The following is a 17,963-nucleotide window of genomic DNA, read 5'->3' on the forward strand; positions in this document are numbered from 1 at the left end:
ATGGCACGGGAGTTTGAACTGGTTGTGATCCCTAAGGTCCCTTCCAACCCAAACCATTCTATGATTCTATGACTCTCAGCTGCCCCTGAGAAGGCAGCTGCCAGGGACAACCAGACCTTTCCCACATGGGAGGCAGCCCAGTGTGAGGTGACCCCAGCAGGTGGCACAGCAGGGAGCTGTCTTGGGGGACATTTTCTCCAACTTTGAGGAGCACAGAAGTTTCGCAAGAGCAGGGGCTTGCCCGTACAGTGCTTATGCAGGTCTAAAGCTGGGCAAGTTGTAATGGTGTTGCTGCGTGTCATGGAATTGCTTAAAATAGACAAGAAATTGGTCCCAGGCTGGGCTAGCTGTGCTCTGACCCTGTAAAGGCCAGGATCAAAATTCACTTTCTGGATATCTGCAAGTGCTTCTGCAGTTTAAAATAATAATGATTAAAAAAAATATTAACATGTCTGTCTATATGCCTTTTTCCTTCTCTTATGTTCTGAGGCTCTAAATTTTCCATTTTTTTCCTGGCAGATACTTTTTCCCATGTTGTGATGTTCAAGACCCAAAGCCAGGCCCTTAAACAAAGAGGAAAATCAATTTATTCCTCCTCATCTCACTAGAAACTGAACTGCTGAAGGCGAAAAGGTCCAAGCTGGGTTTCTCACCTTTACTAGTTGATTATCCATGGTACATACAGGTCTGAAGCCCACACCTTGTGTATGTACACAAACCTTACCCCATTTTGGGGCAGGTAGAAGAGGGTTACATATGACCCATGTACAGGCTGTAATCCAGGTAGATTCTGGCTCCCTCCCCTCCTTTCTGTGTAGTTACAGCTTGGTTTCATGGGATCCCTGGGCTAAGGCCAACTGGGGGAGTTTCAATGAGGCCAAATGCCGGGGGCTGCCCTTGGGCCACAACAACCCCCAGCAGCGCTACAGGCTTGGGGAGGAGTGGCTGGAGAGCTGCCAGTCAGAGAGGGACCTGGGGGTGCTGATTGACAGCCGGCTGAACAGGAGCCAGCAGTGTGCCCAGGTGGCCAAGAAGGCCAATGGCATCCTGGCTTGTGTCAGCACTGGCGTGGCCAGCAGGGACAGGGAAGGGATCTGAGCCCTGGGCTCGGCACTGGTGAGGCCGCACCTCAATTCCTGTGTTCAGTTTTGGGCCCCTCACCCCAAAAAGTCCATTGAATGACTCGAGCGTGTCCAGAGAAGGGCAACGGAGCTGGTGCAGGGTCTGGAGCACAGGTCTGCTGGGGAGCGGCTGAGGGAACTGGGGGGGTTTAGTCTGGAGAAGAGGAGGCTGAGGGGAGACCTCCTGGCCCTCTACAGCTCCCTGACGGGAGGGTGCAGAGAACTGGGGATGAGTCTCTTGAACCAAGTAACACCCGATAGGACAAGCAGGAATGGCCTCAAGCTGCGCCAGGGCAGGGTTAGACTGGCTATTAGGAAGCATTTCTTTCCAGAAGGGGTTGTTGGGCGTTGGAATGGGCTGCCCAGGGAGGTGGTGAAGTCTCCATCCCTGGAGGGGTTGAAGAGTCGGGTTGACCCAGCGCTGAGGGATCTGGTGGAGTTGAGAACAGTCAGTGTGAGGTTCATGATTGGACTGGAGGATCTTCAAGGTCTTTTCCAACCAAGATAATTCTGTGATTCCGTGAGCTGGCCAGGCTTGTGCAGGAAGGGACTTTCAAGCCTGGGCCAGAGGGCAAGGTCTGATCATTGTATCTAAGTAGGGGTCAAGGCTTCTTTGTTTTCTTAACACCTGTTTTTTTCCCCTTCACTACTGTTCTTCTGTGACAGATATGAGACTGAGACTAGTACAAAGCTGGAAATACACCTCTCTGCTGCGACTGGTAGAAGCCGTGTGAATGTGGCTTTTGTACACAGGAAACTGAACTAGACCACACCTGTAGCATGAACTTTGTCATCCAATTTCTGACAGTGACCCACACCAGAAGCTTTGGAGAAAGGGGTAAAAATAAAAAAGCCATTATAAAATTGCACCTGCGTGTGTTGAAGTCTCTGGTGGGGTGCCCTTGAAGAGCAGTGTGCTGCCCCACGCTAACAGTTACTCTCATTAGCTAGGAAAAACAATCATGCTCACATTTACTGTTGGTTCAGCTTTAACTTTGGCCTCTCATCACTCAGATTCTGAGATCCGCGGAACTACAGAAGTGACTCGCACGCTTCTGCAGTGCTGGAATTAGTCACTAGAGGGTACAGGTGTATATGGATTTAAGGCACTGTTCTAAATAGTGGCATCTATAATATTTGTCTGGGATGTAAGAAACGGCTCAGCTCCTTAAAACTGATATAAAATGAAAAGAAAGCATGGACAAGGAGTTTGCTAATTCCACCAAAATGTTTAATACCATAATAGATTTTCACTGAAATACAGAGCTAATGTGAATATTTGTACAAAATATGTGGTTAAAAATAGTATTGATTTATAATATATACAGATATGTCACATCTGTGTCAGAAATGCAGACACTTGAATGAAAACATGAGTAATGTTTTTAAATCTACAACATACATGAAATATTTCTGCAGCTACCCACAGTAGGACAACTTGCCAAACTGACACTGAAGATCCATCAGTCATTACAGATGCTGTTTCTTTCTGATGTTTCTGAACAAGAACTCAGCTGTAAAATGGATTCGGAACACTGACCTTCATTAACTGAACAGTGAAGAGAACACATCTGTGTGACACAAATACAACTTTCTCTTACTAGATAAATGATCAGTTACAATAATTTCTTAAGACTGATTTTCAGGTGTAGAATAATAGACAAGTTTAATCCTTCTTGCTGGACACTCAGGTGAGTGAGGAAGCCTCTGACTCAGGGACAGCAAATGGGCCCTTCTTAATGCAGCTCTCACCTACATGGATTTAAATCCTCAAGTCTCTCTGAAGGTTGTGAATATCTTCATTTTTCTTTGAGGCTGCTCACACTTCACAGCTTTCCCAGCCTTACTACGGCAAGAATCTCGCTAACATGTCCCCAGTCCCAGGCTTTGTACCTACTGCATCAATCCACAGTCCCATATTGAAAGGATCCACGGATGACTCCTACCGCAGCCCCAGACTCTCTGTGTAGTGACTGAACAAACTGACAAAAGGGGAGAGACAAATTAAGGCTATTTTTAATGCTTTCTGAGCATCTCTGCAGTGGAGGCATTCGGAGTTCCTGCCCTTCCGTCAGGAGTGCTGCTGCTGTTCCACCTCTAACAGTGCAAGCTTCCCTCCCCTCCGAGCCAAAGCAAATATACTCAACACTTCAAATAGACATGTGGGAAGGAGCTTTTCAGTACTTCCTCCCTTGTAATTTTATCCCTGAATGCTGCAGTCTACGTGTATTTAAAAAAAGAGCACAGCTCACATTAGAAAAAAACATCTCCTTTTAAGAGGAGCCTAGAATATTTGAAAGCTGCTGTACTCCCCCCAAAAGATGTGCAAAAACAGGAGGGTTTGGGGATTTTTTTATTTTTTTTTTTGCTAGCATAACTAGTTATTCAAGAGCATTGCATGAGGATGAGTATAAATGAGGGTCTGCCTGGGATTTTAATCCATACCTGGTTTTGCTTTTTGGTAGAACAGAGCAACATGCGATTTCTTAGGCAGAGGGGAATCGAGGAAATGCAAAGGTCTTAAATTCATACTAGTATGTGAGTGAAAGTCTTAAGTGGCTAAATGTTTAGTAGTAAATATTTACCACTAAAGAAGGAAAAAATAAATTTAGTAAAGGCTCTTTAGAGGCTGAGATCTGAAAGCACTGTAACTTTAATCAGGATATCCACACTAACCTACTTAAATCCCCTCTTCCATAGAAAGCTTGTTCCAGCTCCCCAGGTCTGTGACAGGTACTGCCTTCACTTCTAGGAAGCTGTTCCAGTAGGTCTGGCTGTACCACACCAGACTGGCCACAGATTTCATCATTGGGTAGTAAAACACCCAAGGACCCAACGCCTGTGAACTGCTGGACCCATTTTAAGAAGCTGGGATGATCAGGGAACGATTGGTAAGTACAGAGCCAGCTGCAGAGCTGGAATCTGCTCTGCACTTCCCAACACATCCTTCTTAAATCACCGTTTCTCTTGCTTGGATTGTAATTCTTTAGGACAAAAACCCGAGGCTGCACAAGGAACAGCCGGAGCCAGACTATCAGTAATGAATTAAGGGGAGCTTCAGCTGTGAGTAATCAAGGCAGGAGCCATGGAAGCCCCAGGCCTCTGCTGTAGCTGGGAGAAATACTTTTAACCCCCATTATTCATCATCGAGCAGGGTCAGGGTGCACATTATCTCTTGCATGCATGAACGCCCAGCATAAATAAATGTTGCCTATTTGTGTGTACAGATGAAGTGTGTACCGAAGTGGTACGCATGCAGGCAGTCATGCCCCCAGCCAAGGACCAGTTTGGGATCCTCTGGGCCACACAGCTCTCCACCACCAGCAACCGCAGCCTTGAGGCTCATTTCCAGGTGCTGTGTTTGGTTCCCAGCAAGGCTGAGGAGCCACAGTCAGCACATGGGTAATGGGGTAATGCAGCATTTCAGTCAGATCAGGTGAAGAACCTCACTGTAGCTGGGGAAAGCTCATTTGCTGCTCAACAGTGAAGAATAAATCAGGCCTCCTATAGTGCATTTTACTTCTACAGTACTCCGTGAGAAGATGACTATTACTATTGTTTTTTGGGGGTTTTTTTTTGGGTTTTTTTTTTTTTTTTTTTTGTTAAGGCCTGTCTTTTCAGAAGGAATCAGTGAGCTCAGAGTTTACGGTTCCAACAAGTTCTCTTAAGCGGATCTAATTTTCAGAATCATGAAAAATCATCCTTTGAGAAACTAAGTCTTTTATGGCAAGTGACCAAAAAAATATCATTTTTCCAAATGCAGAGCTGAGTGATCAAATATCAGAATTTCACAAGACAGTTAATCAGCAAACTCCTCCTGGTTTCCAATTTGCAAGATCCAGTACAAACTGACGCATGAGACTACAAACAATTAGTTTCAGTGTCTGTAATAATTAACATTAACAGAACTTCTTCCCCAGGCTGGATGGCAGCTGGATGCCATGTTCCTTATTCCAGCACTCATGCCCACTGTATTTACCCAATATAGAAGCACTGTAAGAACCCCATCGGCTCTCAGGGATGTGCTTTTGCTCACCAGGGATTGCACTGTATTCATTTTCACACACATGGAGCCAAATCCACAGCAAACCAGTGCACGTTCACATGACTGTGAAACTGCAGCAGTTTAAAATGGAACATGGGTACCCTGCCAATAGGAAGGCTGTTCTTCTCCCCTAATTTCTACTGAAACAGAGTTTGGCCTGTCACATATTTAAGCATTTTCAGTTCTACCAGTTAAGAGAGCAGTGGTATATACCACACTAGTCAGTTTATTAATACAGTTTAACTCTTTAAATGTTGCTTTTCAAAATGCCAACACAAGCAGAACACAAAAATACTGTTTGCCATATTTATTTTTTAAACTAAGCTCTGAATTATACAAGTGTAAAAGTGATTAATTAGCCAATAGCTTTTCAATACTCCTATAAAATATGACAGAATATTTCAAAAGTATGTACAATATAATGGAAATGCTAACATAATCTGTCACAGTGCTCAGACATACCACTGTAATCAAGTCTTGCAAGATGGTTCAGTCTGTTACTCTGTACAAAGAACAGTTTCTTTTTTGCAGAAAGCTTTTTTGCTGTTGCTGAATGGGAGGGAGGGGGGAAAAAGACCAAAATAAAACCAACCCAACTCTCCCACCCGATTTAGGATCAAATAAATGTTAAACAATTTATCCACGGGGCACATTTTTATAATATAAAGTACTTTACAATAACTATGTCGGTAAGTCTTGTTATGGCTGAGGAAGGGAAGCTCTCACCATGTTTTCTTGCCGAAAACAAAAGTGTACTTGAGTGTGTATGTATGTTAGGGAGAGGGAGGTTGTACTACCTTGTCTTAACTACAGAAATCAAGGCCACAGAAACTCTTTATTCTTTTGTTCCAAAAGAGCAGATTCCAAAATACCCTTTCTCTGTGCATTGTAAATGTTTTCATGCTTTTAACTGTATTTAGGAAGTCATTAAAATTTTTATTTCATATCTGAAGAGGTCAGAAAGGACAAGCAGGCAGCAGGCAACAGAAAGAGCAACTGTACTCCCCTGATTTCCTTCTTGAATTTCCAAGCAGCAGCAAGAGCAACGTCCACCCAACAGAGGAGCCCAGGGCATCGCTGCCGGCTGCTCGCACAGGCTCCTGCTTTGGAAAGGAAATTAAAAGGGTTTTGTCTATGTACACTGTTACAGTAGTGTAACACAGATTTCATTCTTATTTATCGTATTACGACACGAGAGAATCTACTTCAGCACTGCAGTCACCCTGTGAAAAGAGCAAGTCAGAGGGACTGAGCTCATATATGCTACACAAAAGAAAATTCCCACTGAAGTAAGTAGGGGCTCTGCCTGTGAATTACCGAATTAAATAGGAGTTACTCTTCCAGATGGTAAGCAGTTTTTGAAAGAAGCCTTTCTTCCCTGCCAAGAACCAGCCTTTAGCAAAATACAGGTTCTCTTTAGGCTCACAAATGCTGTTACTTTTATGATTGGGACATTATTCCATAATACCGGAAACATTTTTCTAGATGACCGTTATTTTATCATATAAAGGTGGTATATAAACTTTGACCACAGTTACAGAGGGCTAATTTGAGTTTTCAGGTTTGCAGTTGTGTTTCTATTTCTGTGCTTTAACCAACAAGTTGTGTCCCATGTAGTACTATATAGTTTTATAAAGACAAAGAGTAGTATTTGAATGGGGCCTGTTTTTAAATCTGTCTGAAAATGCATTTTGAGGAAAGAACATTTAAGATCCAATGCTTTAATCTGTAGTCTAGTTTTAGATCATTTGAGGCCAAAGTCCACAGTTCAAAACCAAGTCTCCCCTAAGATTGAGTACATGGATACAAGGACTAGATTTGGCCTCCAACAATTTTGCATGTAAAAAAATCCAGAGTATCAGCTTTGACTGCAGATGATCTCTGATCGCTTACATCAGCTGAGGATGTGGCCAGTAATTTCTTCTGTACAGCATATATCAACAAAAAATCTTATGCATTTAAGTCTTACTCTTCCTGTTTATACTGGTCTAAAATCCATGGACCTTAGCGTTCTGTATGTTCTCAAAAAAGACAGTGGTGTTACTCCTGAAATATTGTAGGTGACCTATGACGGTGTTTTCAACAGGAACATCAGGTTATAGTCCTAGGGCAGTGAGTGACAATTTACTTATTTAAACCAATTCTAAATGCACCACTGAAAAATAACTGAAGTGAAGCCTGTAAAGAGTTACTTCAAGACAACTTTACACAGATATCATGAGGATGCTAAAGCCTCATTTTTTGTTCAGCCTTTGCTGTATTTAATGTGTTATTTCTATTAGTGTAACACATGCACGGCGATGTCCATAATGCAGTAACAAGTATCACATTATAGATATATGCTAAGCACTACATCTCAACAGGAATGTTAGGGGGCTGTGGTGGTCAGAGAATGAACTAAATGAGAATGGCAAGTTCTCATTTTCAGAACATCCTCACTGTGCATGCTGAGAGGGGCATCTCCCATCTTCACCGACAAAGCAACATGCTTTTCTTCCCAAAGTATGGCAGAGCCAATACCCCAGCAAGGGGCACCTGAAGCGTGTAGCCTCACTGCTAATTAGGGTGGAAAGGTGTTAAGAAATACTAGTTGTTTAGCTTAAATAAGTAGGTTTTAAATAGGATGACTCGCTTAGACTTGTGATGTTGTGTGATTTAGTATGCTGTTCACTTACTTAGCATGAGTAGCTAGATTTGCTGAAGCCTTAGGCTGCAAGCTGTAAACTTTCACCTAGATTTGCTGAACTTGTACCGAACTCGGGCCTACACAAGCAAGACAAGGCCTCCAGGGCCCACGCAAACTAGAAGATAAGGAGGGTGCAACCATCAGCAGCAGCTGCAGCCAGACAAGGTGGCAGCCTGCCTGGAGACAGCGAAGGACTCCCGGAGGGAGTTGGAAGGTCTCAGGCCAGAGTCGCTGTTGGACCAAAGGGCACGTGGAGGGTGGGCGCGAGGTTTGTCGGGGTATAACTGCCCAGGGATTTCTGTGTTCAGTCCCTCTCCGGAGGCACCCAGCTCAAGCTGATCCTGCTGCTGTGCCGCTAAGTTAAATTACCTATTTTGATGAGATTCGATGCTGGAAATTCTGCTTTGGAAAACCCAGGGTTCAAACTACCGAGCAGCTACTATGGGATGCCCGGACCGAACTGCACTTCTTTAACAGTTTGGCGACCCTGATGGGACCTGAGGCCGCCGCCTTTGGAACCTCTCACCTCCAAACATCCAACTGCCAGCATTGGTGAGTTCACCAGGGATCTTTGGAGTGGGAGGCATCGAAGGGTGAGTGTTAAAATTCCCTGAGCAGATTTGGTGAAGATACTGCAGTGTTTGAGTCCCTCTCAAGCTTTTGCTAAGAAAGGTTGGAGCAGATGATCCTTGAGGTCCCTTCCAACGTGCTGTTCTATGATTCTGTGATTCTCTCAGTATTAGAGAAGGTTTTCAGTGGGTTTAAGTCCCTCTCAATAGTAGTGTGGGTTCGAGTCCCTCCCCTGCTGATTTATTTTGATTTCATGCCTGAGACTCTGCTTCGGGCAACCCGGAGTTCAAACTGCGGAGTGACTAACACCGGACGCCCGGTCCGAGCTGCACTTCTTTAACAATGGAACCCTCCCTCAGAAACCAGATCATTAGGTTTTATGACAAAAAATCTTGATTACAGAACCTAAGCTGACTTTTCAGATCCCAGAATGAGCTTCCAAGATGTATTTACTTATTTTAACTTGCAAAGGATTTTAAACCGTGGAATCTCACTGTGACACTTTATAGTCATTTTTGGGAGTACAGCTGCAGCTAATTAGCTCAAAAATCCCACCGTATCTTACACATATGCTCGGTTTTCTGCAGTATGAATTTCAGTGGAACTACTCATGTGCATAAATTAAGCGCATGCTTAAATATATGCAAAATCTGAGCTCAAATGTCTAGAAAATATGTTCTCAAAATGACAAGTACTCATAAAAAAAAATCATCATGGAAGCTCTGCCAGACAGGGAATCCAGTATCTGTCTGCTGTCAGCCATGATGAAAACACAGAACAATTTTTGTAACCCATTATACATTGCAAGTGAAAGAAACATGCAGGACGGGGTGAAAAAAGGGGATTCAGTTGCATGCAGTCTAATTTCAAGTGTGTAATTATGGTCCTGTTTTCTTTGGCCTAAAAAAAAGAGAAAAAAAAAAGAAAACAACAAAAGAACCCCAAATAACCTCTCCTCACCTCCACAAACCCAAACTGCATACAGCTCAAAAAAGGCTTTAAAGCACAGGAAGTGGGGAGGGAAAAGGTCTGAATAGTAGAGGTGTACGAGTAATTACTAACAGTTTCAGGGCTATTCAACACACCACTAGGAAAGCGTTCAGCCTGTATCATTACTATAACTTAACAGCTATGACAGAGAGCAACGAATTCCATTTTAAATAAGCAGTTAGCTTCTCTTTCTTTCTCCAACTCACAGAGAAGTACCACTCATATCTTTATGGAAGATAAAATGACAATCCTATTGATATTCTGACACCAGACCCTCCAGAAAGCTGCTGCCTCTCCCCTCAGCCCAGGGAGCTCTGTCACACATCCCTGCCACCATGAAGGGCCACTGTAGTCTATAGCTGTTGGTGGAAGAGAATGTTTTTAAAAACGTCGCAAAGATAGTATTCCTTACAGAAAATTCCAAGGGGATGGATGAAAAAGCCACCAAGCTGCTAGTAGATTTAAAAAAAAATAACACACATACCATCCTTAAAAAAAAAAAAAAAAGTGGGAAATGACTAAGGTCTGCTGGGGAACTGAGGAGGTCAGAGGCGCAGGCTGCTTGATGGAGGGAGGCAGAAAGAATTCTGGGAGTCTGAATATCAAAAGCCTGATATCAGCCTAATTGCCCATCCTGAACAATCTCTCTGGCAATGGTGTTTCAGCATGCAAATTATAGCTATGAAAACATCCTCAGACTGAAACCCTCCCTTGTTTCTTCAGCCTTGTTTTGTCCTTTCCAGAAAAATCTATTAGTTGGTGTGTGATATGGTTACGTATACAAAGATCTTTTTCCTAGCCCTTTTATTACATAGGCTTGATTACTGTGAGGGATTTCAATGAGTTTAATGTTCTGGTACTCAAAAGGCAATGGCTGCCTTTCAACAAAACAAAGCAAACAAAACCCAAGAGCTGTGCTGGAGGAGAGAAGTGCTGCTTGTGCCGGAGAGGCTCAGTTAGATACAGGAGGTGGCAGACCAGGGCGTCGAGTTTGAATGATTTTTGGCTTTGGAGAATTCTTTGAGTCCTCATCTTCTTCCATGTCGCTGTCACAGACATGCACTACCACACTGGGAGTGGACTCTGTTCCTGCGTGCAGCTCATATTTTTCTCCTGGAAGCAGAGGAAAATTATTAGATTAAAAACCGACTGTCTGAGTAGCAGCGCAGACAACGGCACTTTTGGACTGCAGAATATTCCTGCATCTGGATAGGGTAGACATGTGCTGCTCCTAAATATCGGTGAGGACAAGAATAGCTTGACTATATCAGCTGTTTTGGGGATCCTGGCCCTGGAGGGCAATGATCATTGGTCAGGCATAATAAAATACCCTGGTGCTTATAATGGTGTTTTGCACCAATATTAGTGGCCAACAGCACTGAAAAAAACCCAAAGTACAAAGAGGAGACAGAACACAGAAGCTCATGGTTAAGCAGAGGGACTGGAATCCAACCTCTCACAAGCTTGGTCTGGTCATGTCACCCTGTTGGTTTATTCTTTTTTGGTGGTGGTGATTGCTTTCAGTCTAGTATGGCTCCAGTCCGTTTAAAGTCCACTAGGCTCTGCAACTTGTTGCCTCCAGACAGACATCAACACTTGGTCCAATTGCTCCAGAAATAAAAAAATACATTTATCTGCTCCAGATGGATTTTAAGATTCAAAGCTCTTTAGCTGTGGCTGTAACAAATTCAGTCTCTACAAATGAGATTACAGAGTACAGTCTATAAATGCTCACTAGAAGGCTAAATGCTTAAACAGTACATTGGATTTTCTAACTATGTACATTCCTTATTTAAGTCTCCACCAGTGCTCCTGCAAGGAAAATTAATATGGCTGAGGTGGTTACCTGCAAGAGTTCACAAGCAAACAAAGGAAAATCAGGATCAGACATCGGACTTTTAGTCCTGCATGCAGTCTGCTGGCACTTCATGTGTTTTGGATTATATACAGGATGTAAATTGTATTGGCTGTTAAATTGCAAGGAATTAATTTGTAGAGAAGAAAAAGTCTCATTGGTGACATTTCTGACAGGATGACTTGGTCTTTCAGAAGTGACAAATGCTTACCTGCAGCACTAAAAACCGAAAGCCATAATGTGTTGTCCCCCTTTGGACTATTTGTCATCACTCTCATCTCCAAGACCCACAGGCTACAGTTCAATTAAAATAGGCTTACAGTGACCACACGCACACCTGATAGCTTGGATTTTTTTTTTGTAAGACTTCTTCAGAACCACTGCCTATTGCCTGCAAAGCATTCTAAGATGAGGGAGACGAGGTCCCAGTATACCTAGCTGTCCTGTATTTGTGGTGCAGCAGCTCCTAAATTCCTGCAACACAGGCAGAACCTGGTAGCGCTACGTGTTGTATGATGAAAATGAAATGGCAGTTCCTACCTCAAAGTGTTACTAATTTGAATTTTTATTTATTAGCAACTTTGTGGCAGAGTAATTCACGTGAAGAAGGGGTTGCAGGTTTGGCCCTGCATTAGCACACGCAGTTCTGGAACTCAGCTCACACACTATTTGTGCTGACAAATTCTTGGTCCAAATAAGACTGGGTGACTTGCAACTAGAGGACATGCAGCATTTTTGCCTAAAAAATAGGAGGCAACTAGTGAATAATGGCTGTAAGTCAGGCATCTTGCTGTGAGAAATATTTTACTGCTGTGATACCATTAATGTTGACATTTAACTGCTCTATTTTTGGCAAGCTTTCCTCTGAATCCAAATTGAGCAAAGCATTACAGGTCTTGCTGATAGGCTAAAATATAAAAAGAGAAATAGCTTGGTTGTGCTGCATTGAGAAATTATATGGTTTTTCTTTGCCTATTTTCCCTGTGGGCTTCAGCTAATTTCTCAGCTATGGGCTGACGTCAATGCTGCCAGCCAGCACTGAAGGCTACATTGGTCACTGTCAGCTACGAGCAGCTAGCTCTGCAGTGCTGCACACGCACAACGCTGGGCCCTCTCCTCCTACACCAGCACCATGAAGTAAATCAGATTCACTGCCCTCTTAAAAGGTAATAATCCCAGTTCAAATGCCACATTCTTCTACTGTTCGAATCCTTCCCAGAAGGACTCTTTCTGCTGAAAAAGAACAGTGGAAATAAGTAGAGACACAGGGAATATTCAGATGCCTCTGGCACAAGTAACTGCAAAAGCAATTAATGTCACTTTGCAAATCAAAATGTGATGCACTCATAAATTAGGTTTTTAAGGCGTACAGTTATTTCTGAGCATAAATGAGCTGCAGACTCAGTTCTGTAGTCACGATTATTCATGCCAGCACAACTGTAGCTTAAACTGCAGAAAACCTTTTCATGGCTGAGCTAGGAACAGGCAACAGCAACTACAGGACTTTGTACAGCTGTATCTTTTTCCTAAATGTAACCGTTGTTTGCAGGAGAATACTAAGGTAGTAAGTACAAAATAAAAAAAAAAACAAAACAGTTGGTACAGCCAGATTACCCCTTCCCTTATGCTTTTTTCTGGGTTTGGTTTTTTTTGTTTTTTTTTTTAATTTCCTCTTAAACAACACGTCCAGCATATTAAAAAAAAAAAGAACAAAAAAAAAAAAAAAAAAAAACAGCAGTTAAACTAGTGGAGCATAGGCTGAATCACTGCAATTGGGTTATGTTTGCAAGGCACAGGTTGTCCCTGGATAAGAGTAGCAAGTCAAGTTAGCGTAGTTAAGAGTCACCAACTCCCACAGTTAACACCACTCCCGCATTTGTCCAGTTATGTCACTCAGCTGTCTCTGATGCTGCCTCCTTGGAGTTCTCAGGCCCTACATTGCCCCACTGCTCCTGCTTCTCCCACTTGCCTGGAGACCCCCGACAGGTTAAGCCAAAGGGTTCTTGGGGAGAGGTGTCTTTCTCCTCCAGCAGCCTTTGGGCTATCGATACCCCTTAACAATAAATTGTTTAAATATTAATGTAAGCCAAGATAAAAATGGAAATGCACATAAATTTACTCATAGAAATATCACAAAATGTATTAAATGTGCTCAAACATCTAAACTCTGCCTTCAGGATATAATGCAGGGAAGAATGGCACCTCCACCATATACATTTGTCAGAAAATGTTCCTAATAACCCCCTGAAAATAGCAGCTATGTTCCTCTATTCATTTGCGTCGCATAAGAAAAAAAATAGGAATTTGAAGTTTCACCATTCCAGCAATGGGGCCTAGCTGCTTTTATGTCACTTGGCACTACCTTTTGTCACCACATTAACCACAAGCAAACCCACAGTCTCAGGTGATGCAAGAAAGATGACTGCAAGAACAGCACAAAAGCAACTTAGGATATTTCAGAATTAAAAGTAACGGCATGTGGTTTTCTATCCCTTTGTGAATCGGTACTATGACCTTTCATTGATGGTGCATCTCTTGTCTCGTAAGGCACTTTTGTCCAGCAAATAATATGTTCATATACTAAATTAATAATGAAGAAATGATAATAATAGTATGCAGCTACCACATCCCTGATTCTGACTCATGATCGAAGGTTAATGGGTTCAGAGCTGTCCATTCCATGTTAAACATGTCATTAGCATCACCCGAATCCTTTACAAATAATATGGTGCAAATAATGGGTGGTGCTTTGTATGGGTGCACGTTTGCGCCAGAAGAGATACACCCCATCCCACAGAATGCCTCAGCTGCGTGGATCCGCCATACGCAAAATGGAGGAGTTGCTCTCTGGAAGCCTGTCACTGCTGCTGTGGGAGAAGGGCACCCTCCTCTCCTGTACCCTGCCCTGGGGAAAGGGGAGGCAAGGGCAGAAGCAGCCACAGAACAGAGGGGAAAGGAAGGATACAGATGGAATATTTGATCTATCACCCATCTGCCTGCCCTTCTCCCCCCCTCTTTTGATCCTCTCTGGAAGTCATATGAAGTATTCAGTATTTCCTTTGAATCAGCAAGAACAAACAGGAGTTTGAAAACACCTGGGGATAGAAAAGTTGCTGCGTGAGACATGGTTTGAAATCCCTGTGTGCAGCATTTACTGGGCAGGGTCCTGCTCTTCCCCATTCTCCCCTTCCCTGTGCATAGGTGGGCCAAACCCAGGGTGGAGCAGGGGCAAGAGCTATGCATCTTCCTCCAGAAGCCCAGCAGCAGCTACAGCTTAATGGCTCAGAGACAGAAACAGAACCCTGACCCAGCCCCTCTCCTCCAACCACTAATCTTTCACAGACCCAGAACCAAGTGGCACAGACTGTTGCAGGATCTCCTCTGTGCCCCATCCACCACTGTGGAGCCAAGAGCCATCATGTGTAACCCTGCAGAATGGTGCCTCCATAATATGAAAAATGTATTTTACATGACCTGGAGTGTAGCTTGAGGGCATTTAGGAGGAGACACAAAGCCTGCTGGAATGCAGATGAAGGACTGGGAAACATGGAGAGAACTGAAACTGGTACAGATTTGTCTATATGGGCTACTGGAAATGGTGCCAAGACTGCACTGGTTTTCAAATAGTGCCTGAAATTGTGGAGGTGAGTGCTAAATGATAGAGGGCAAAATCTCACTGGGGAGCACACGGAGCGGTTAAGCACTCAGGACCCTGACCTTTGTTGTGTGTGTATAGTGCAGATCTCACCAGTTGAGCCATGATCCGTGAGTCAAAGCCACAGGAGATAGGCAATTTGTCCGGAAACTGCTGTGTGGGCAGCAGGTAGGGGCTGAGATTGGCAAGGGGAGGCCTGGGAGGCACCTGGGATTCTGGGGAGAGACACCCTGAAGAGTACAGACTTAGAAAATAAGGGAGCACAGGGCAGTCTGTGAAGAAATTGGGGTAACAGGTTTGAAGGCAATGGAGGAAGGAGGGAAGAAATATGAAGGTTGAAGGGGTAGAGATAGGGAGGGGGTATAACTGCTTTCCAGTAAATAAAGACTTACTCTAGTGCCAGGAAGATGGTGATGGTTTGTAAACTGCTGCACTAATAAACGGCAGAGCAAACATCGCTGCCTTTTCTTTGAGAGGAGCAGCTCTCCTGTATATACATAACCTAGACCTGGAGATGCCTCCTCCTCCTCCTCACAAACATTTCTCATATAAAATTATTTCCTGTATTCCTCAGTGAGATGAAATTAAGACCTTATAAAATGTTACAGAAAAGACTTGAGGGCCTAGACTAGACAACAGCTTGGTATGTTGCGTTTCTGTAGGAAAAGAGTTAGGTCCAGAGATTAATGATAATATTTCTTTATTTGCAATATATTGAAAAAAATGTTGGCTGGTGGTCAGAATCAGTCATAGTCACAGGTGCTGGTTCTGATTGGTCTACAGCATTCTGTTCATGCCTCATTTAAAGCTCCATTTCTGCGTCTGCAGCAAGTAAGAATATGCATCAATCAACCAGAAACTTACCTAAATGTGCCATAGTCTTCCTTAAGAAGCAAATGCACCCTTACTGATCACAATTTAATGTCAAAGGACCAAAAGCCAGCTTCCTTTTGTGCACAGCAAAAAGAAAACTTTTCCATTAGACTCTGAGATGCCAGACAGTCATTGCTGCAGCCACAAGGCTGAAAAAGAAAAACCTATCCCAAAAGTGAGCTTGGAAAAAGACAACACACAGCAAATCTGTTAACTACCTTCTGGCCTGTTCATTTTACTCTGGAGCAAATCTCCCAGGCTTTGTGCCTAGGGACAGTTTTAGTGTCTAATTTTGTGGCTATGATGATTATGGCAACATACTGTGAAAGGAGATGACCTATATTCATGGAATGGGAAAGTAAGTAGCGTGGGTCTGTGTCCAAGTGGTGTATCTTACATTCCCAGTGAAGTAGGTCAGTAAAACTCATCTTGTATTGAGGACATACAAAGAAACTGTTCACTATTTACATGCTCAAATGAGTTTTCCTCGTCCTCAGATATTAATCTTACCAAGTCAGTGTATTTCATATAGCAGTTTCCTCACAAGTTAAAGACAGAGAAGTCTGCTCTAACATGCAGAGTTCTGTAAACAACTGTTCCAGGGAGTATTTTTTGATAGCTAGTAGGTCAGAGTTACATTTTTTAATTGTGTTTTTTGAACGAAGACAAATCTAACTTAGCCGAGGCTAACAGTGTTATCTGATGTACGGCAGTATGTTTTATTGATGTGATACTGAGAAATTAGTTTTGGTGGGATTTGTTTCTCAATGAAATCCTAAACATAGTAAATGCACAACTGAGAACCGCAACGCTATTTTAGAACTGCCACTGCAGTTAACTAAAATTGATCTCTCTAACAAGTGCTAAAAATAGAAAGAAGGGAGCACACAATGACTTTTCATATTGCTCCCTGCAGGCTCCTTAAATACGGGTGAATATGACCTTCACGCAAAGCTGTCCCAGAGTGTGGGACAATGAGTGATATTTCACATTCCACTGCTCTAGAACAGGAATTGATTTATTACCCAGCTAGCTAGGGAATTCGTTTACACGTTTCTATTTATAACACTGCTGCATCAAAGGGAAAAAAGGGAGTTTTTTGGTTTTCTTTTATTCAGCAGTTTAGAAACAAAAGTATTAATTCTGGAAATAATAACATGCAATAGAGCACTGTTACACCTGACAGCCTATTACTATGGGCTTTCCTGCTGAAGGGGAATAAACCACAGGAATGTCTGATGTTCTCCTGATAGATATTTTCCCCCTGTGAGAGATCCCATGTGAAAGAGATATGAGATGATCCTGCAAACCTTGTGAATCACAAAACATCTCTTTCTGCACCCCATGCACTTCAGCTCTGGGTTACTCTGGTGCAGTTACACAAAAGCCCCAGTGATAAGATGTCTGCAAGTGGAAGCTAGTCTCAGAACAAGAAAACCCCAGTAGAGCTGGGGAGAAAAAAAAAAAAAATCTCATCCCACAAGAATTTTGAAAATACTCTCATAAATTTTCATGAGCTCACCCCCTAAATTGTTATTAGATTGCATCTGAAGTGTTTTATTTCAATAGGAAAATAATTTAACAAGCTATTTTTTTCTTACAGTTTACAAATGTAAATTAATTATTAAATGATACTGCTTAGACCTGAAACTGGAACCTTTTCCGTTTTGAAAATTTTAAAAGGGGATGCTTTAACAGCCTTGAAAGAAAACTATTTCTAAAGATGACTTAATTAAACCAAAAGTAATCCTTTCCTATAAAAAGTTTTGGTTTCATCAGATGAGCATTTTCAAAGCAAAAGCATTGTTTTGCAAATCCCAGCTAGCTTCGATTCCTGGCATTAGCTGAATATGGGAAGACAGAAGAAGGAAGTCTATCTGCATTATCCATGACATCCATCCTATTTCGATAGAGGTTACAACTTATCCCATTCCTTCTGCATACAGTTGTCAACAAAAAATGGGTGGTCCTAACAGAGCAATCCTGCCAGGATTGGGGAATGGTAATTCCCTCTCGACAAACTTGTTAATGTGAGAGATTCTTCACTCTGGTGGAGACACAGTAATGCCTAAACACTTGACAGGGTATTCTGCATCCTGGAAAGCAGTAGTGAGCAGATATGATTGAAAGCAAAAACTTTTCAAGTTCATAAACAAGCATTTGTCCAG

General features: G+C 42.7%; 1 protein-coding gene across 2 annotated transcripts in view; it reads right to left on the reverse strand.

The window, feature by feature from the left end:
* Window positions 1–4,924: 4,924 nt before the first annotated feature.
* Window positions 4,925–17,963, reverse strand: part of RCAN2 (regulator of calcineurin 2) — an 85,145-nt gene continuing 72,106 nt past the window's right edge. For both annotated transcript variants that reach the window (XM_026844282.1, XM_026844283.1), the window contains one exon: window positions 4,925–10,525. In XM_026844282.1, the coding sequence (XP_026700083.1) occupies window positions 10,365–10,525 (161 nt within the window). In that variant the 3' untranslated portion in view covers window positions 4,925–10,364. The remainder of the gene's footprint in view (window positions 10,526–17,963) is intronic.

This window comes from Athene cunicularia (assembly GCF_003259725.1).
Source record: "Athene cunicularia isolate RWA chromosome 3 unlocalized genomic scaffold, athCun1 chr3_part1, whole genome shotgun sequence".
Taxonomy (NCBI): domain Eukaryota; kingdom Metazoa; phylum Chordata; class Aves; order Strigiformes; family Strigidae; genus Athene; species Athene cunicularia.